The sequence below is a fragment of the Poecilia formosa genome, unplaced genomic scaffold (genome assembly GCF_000485575.1).
Source record: "Poecilia formosa unplaced genomic scaffold, Poecilia_formosa-5.1.2 Scaffold504, whole genome shotgun sequence".
NCBI lineage: Eukaryota > Metazoa > Chordata > Actinopteri > Cyprinodontiformes > Poeciliidae > Poecilia > Poecilia formosa.
Window position 1 is genome coordinate 343399 of NW_006800443.1, and position 4295 is coordinate 347693.

General features: G+C 37.2%; 1 protein-coding gene across 1 annotated transcript in view; it reads right to left on the reverse strand.

The window, feature by feature from the left end:
- LOC103156845 (integrin alpha-X-like) overlaps positions 1-4289 on the reverse strand; it is a 35248-nt gene extending 30959 nt beyond the window's left edge. The window contains exons 1-6 of the mRNA XM_007579035.2: positions 4220-4289; positions 4051-4149; positions 3891-3970; positions 3726-3812; positions 3563-3632; positions 3362-3460 (exon numbers count right to left, since the gene is read on the reverse strand). Coding sequence (XP_007579097.2) covers positions 3362-3382 — 21 coding nt within the window. The 5' untranslated portion in view covers positions 3383-3460; positions 3563-3632; positions 3726-3812; ... (1 more) ...; positions 4051-4149; positions 4220-4289. The remainder of the gene's footprint in view (positions 1-3361; positions 3461-3562; positions 3633-3725; positions 3813-3890; positions 3971-4050; positions 4150-4219) is intronic.
- Positions 4290-4295: the final 6 nt, after the last annotated feature.

The window sequence follows — 4295 nt, forward strand, 5'->3', positions numbered from 1 at the left end:
GATTACTAAAATAGTAGTTTATAACAGCCCTAGTATAAAGTATATCTACTAGAAACTACTGGTGGAATTTATTTTTGTTGGATTTTTATCCATCGAACATATTCTTAAATGTTTCTTTGGAGTAATTCTTACATCAGCCTTTACAGATTTAAATATGTCTAACTGTTTCCATTTATCACATTACACATTAATACAACAAAAGATGAACAGGACAAGAATATCTAATCATTAATTTTCTGAAATAAAATAACAGTTTTTGATCAATAACACAGCACAAGAAACATGTTTATATTGCATATATTATTTATTTCTAAACAAAACTATTTACATGGTTTTGTTGAGCGCAGACACTTTTTTAGCCTTCAAGCAGCTTAAAGCATGTTGTTATTTTCACAATTTTGTTTATAAAAAAAGTGGCAAATTTGTCCTCAGACAGTCCTCAGAAGAGAAAAAAATCATCTTTAATAGAAGAAGGTGGATTTGTCAACCTGTCAACAATGGAAAACGGAGCACGAAAGTTGTTGATAGAGGTAGAAATGATATTTGAAAAAAAAAGCTGTCCAGCATTTCTCAGTTCAAAATAAAAAAAATTGAGTTTGTAGATATCTAAATAGGCTAGTAGTTTACTTTTACCCCACTGACATTGTTCTTTTTGGCACTCTTCGACTCAAAATTTCTCCAACGTGGTTTATGATTCGCAGAGATTACTTTTGTTGCAATAGGAGCAATAGTATCAATAACTTTCTCAATTTTAAAAATAAAATTGTCCATTAAATCACTCGGAGAAGTACAGGAGTGTGTATCAGTTGAAGGAAAAGCCTGAATAAATTGATCAGCAATAGTTTCTGTACAGAGGTACTGGATGGACATGACAAGTAAGTGGGAATTTCATCCCTCTGCTGGTGCGCCTCCTTCAGCTTCTGCATTTTTATTAATCATGTCCTTATATTTGCTCTTGAAAAATCCAGCCTGAGAGGAAAAACAGAACGGAAAGTAGAATGAAAATTATGTGGCAAGATAAATGCTGGAAGATATAGAATAAACATTTAAAGCTGACCTATTATGTTTCCTTGAACAGATTATGATATTTCTATGAACTATGCAAAACTTGGCACAAAATCATTCTTATGCTGCATTCAGACTGAGCATGATTTGAGCGTCAGGGGCGTCTGGTTTACATTCAAAGTTTATTTTACATGTGATGCGCGTCTAGCACTGCGTGGTTAAAGCATTTCGAGTGTCAAGCGACTCCAACACAGCCAATGCTGGAGTTGGAAAATATGAAATTTTAGCGTTAGAGCAGAGAGTCAACCAATCAAAGAGACTCTGCTAAGTGACTTAGTGGCCTGCAGTTGATATCCTGCCAGGAGATGCAGGCACCGCTGTGGGTTATCATCAAACTGGGTCCGGGTGAGACAAAAATAGTGCTAATGGGTACCCTCATCAGCGTCCAGCTGGCTCATGAAACTCACCAACCTCACAAAACCTTTGAATTATCCGGTGAATTCACGGCTTTCTGTAAATAAAGCAAAGACCCTCGACATTTCAGCTGCCATTGTTCAAAGTAACTGGGAGAGGCAAAAAGACAAGAGGGTCCTCCTATTGTGCGTCGTGCCATTTCCACCTGTTCCAGCTTTTGTTCAATAAAAACTGAGCACAAAATGTTCAGTAGACATCTGAGCCTCCATTAAGATTGCAGAAGATTTCATGACATATTTTGTTTCCACTCTCAATTCTATGCGTCTTTGTACAAATACAGGAATTGAAAACAACAGCTCGTCCCAAAGTGCATCTACCACAATATTAACAAGCGTCTGCAGCAAAATGTCAAGCGTCTGACTTCAAAGTGCACATGTCAGATGTGTTGTGTGCATGCAAAACGCTTTTGGTCTAAACGCAGCATTCGATAATGAGTGCTCAGTCTGGTCGGTTCTATTTAGAGCTCCTTTCAGAATGAGCTGTTTTAAGGTCACCTTAAATCCAAATAAGCTGCTGCTAGTCATACCCCCCAACTGAACATTTACACTCACTAATGAAGATGGCTGCAAACTGATGTGCAGTTATACAACTGTACATCTTTGAAAAGCAGAAGAACCTCCTGCACAACCAACAAGAATGTAGCAAGTGGGTTTTAAATTCTAGGTTAACAAAATACTTGTTTTTCCAGCAGCCATTGTACAGAGTGCACAGTAATAGAACCAGCTAACCAAACATGCTGGAGATCCACTTGTGTTGCTAGGTAACTGGGCTGGGTATGTTTTCAAGTGCTTGGGCTGTTTTTTAGAAGCAGTTAAGATGCAAATAGAAGTCTAAAAATGTGTCAAAAGTTAATTTTGCATCATGTGTCCCCTTTTAAAAAAAGTAACTACTGGTCATGTTTAGTCAATTATTTCAGCAGGAAATCTTTGAGATTTTAAGAAAATCTTAGTTGACTCACCTTATACAGACCAGCAGTAAGTAGAACCAGAAAGGCCAATCCTCCCAGAGATCCTCCTATAATCTCTTTAGTGAAATCTGGTTTAGGAAACACTTCTACCTCTGCCTCAATCTGAAAATGAGAGGTTTAAAAGTTTCAAATAAAACCCTTAAAGGTCTGATTGGTACAAAGACATTGACAGCAGCGTTCTATCACCTGGTGAACAGGAGGGCCACTATTAGAGGTTGAAGAGAAGAAGATGTACTGGTTCTCATCGTACTCTAGACTGGCTGTACTGGTCAGGAGGAACTTGGCAGATGAAAGTCCGATCTGAGAGAGAGAAACACATCAGAGATGACGAGCTTTTTTGTCCTGTTTATTCTTTACATTTTACAGCCTTGTAAGTGCATCTATATGAACTTCACATCAATTACCTGTTGTATCCATCCTGAGCTGATGTTTGCAGAGATGGTGTACGTTGTGTCCTTGTTCCTTTCCATGAACTTGGAGCACCTGAACACTCTGCACGTTGCTACAGTGCAGTCCTGTACCAAAGGTAAAGTTGTATGATACTGATTAAATGTGGGAATTTCAGAAGACTGAATGCAAAACGTACATAAAAAAGACAGTTAAGCAAAGTATTAATTAGTTCTTCGAAGTGAACACAAAACCTTCGATTAAAGTTGAAATGTCAAATTGTGTGGAAAATATTTGGAAATTGTATAACATTTATGTAAACTTTTGAGAGCTACTCCTTTATTAAGAAACACTGCATAAACACATACATACCAATATTTTCTTTTCTTTTATTGTCTTAACAAGATCAGTGACAGTAGGTTCTTCATCTCTGCTGCGCTGACAGCCTCAAATCTGAAAACAGAGCTCCATCACATCAGTTTAAGTCTTACTTACATTTAATTAGTTCTACTTGGTAGAATTTTTCACCTGAAAACTGCTCGTGTCCATCCAGATGTCTTTGTCACCAAGTCTTACAGGAACTTTGATCACTACAGTTAAATTTAGTGGTCTGATCGTGTTAAAAACCTAAGAGAAGTGGGAATAAAACACAAAGAACCCAAATTATATAACGACTAATGTTAAATATAGAATATATTTCTGATCTGACTGAGTGAAATCATCTTCTACCTTTATTTTTTGCTCAAGTGGTTTCTGAACAGCATTTTCTCCAAATGTGAAATTGGTGTAGCTGGGGGAGCTGAGCATACATTTCATGCATTCATTTAATAAGATATATTTAAACCATTGTTGATTTTTTTAAATAATAAATTATTTGCTTCAACTAACAAACCTTTCAATTGTGACAAAAACACTGTACTTGACATCAATCTCCTGTTTTTTGTAGACTTCACTAGAAGGGGAGTGACGCTCATTGTCACTATAAGAGAAACATCAAATAAAAACTTAGATAAAACTTCAGCATCAAAGAGCTGCACCTTAAACTCTTGTGTTGTACCTGGAGGCGTTCACAGTCACTTCGATCTTTCTACTAAGGTCTCTGTTGGTGTTGAAACCATAGGAGACGATGAAGATTACCTAAAAAGGAAATGAAAGAGAGGGATCAGAAGACTTCCTCTTCTGGTTAAATAATGAATAAAGCAGCAGCACAAACTAACCGTAGAGTTGCTTTTGAATATTGGTTTGTTGATGCTACAGACTGTCTTTCCTCTTGTTACGCCATCCTCACTGTCCACAGAGTTGCACTCAATTCTTCCCTGCAGTAAAACACAGATCATCAGCTTGTTGCAGCAGCTTCACCAACATAGATTAATATTAGTGCCTTACTTCCAGAGGTGTAACCTTCCTGTAGGAGAGCCCAACAGGGTATGTGAGAGTAATGCGACTGTTGTACGAGTTTTCT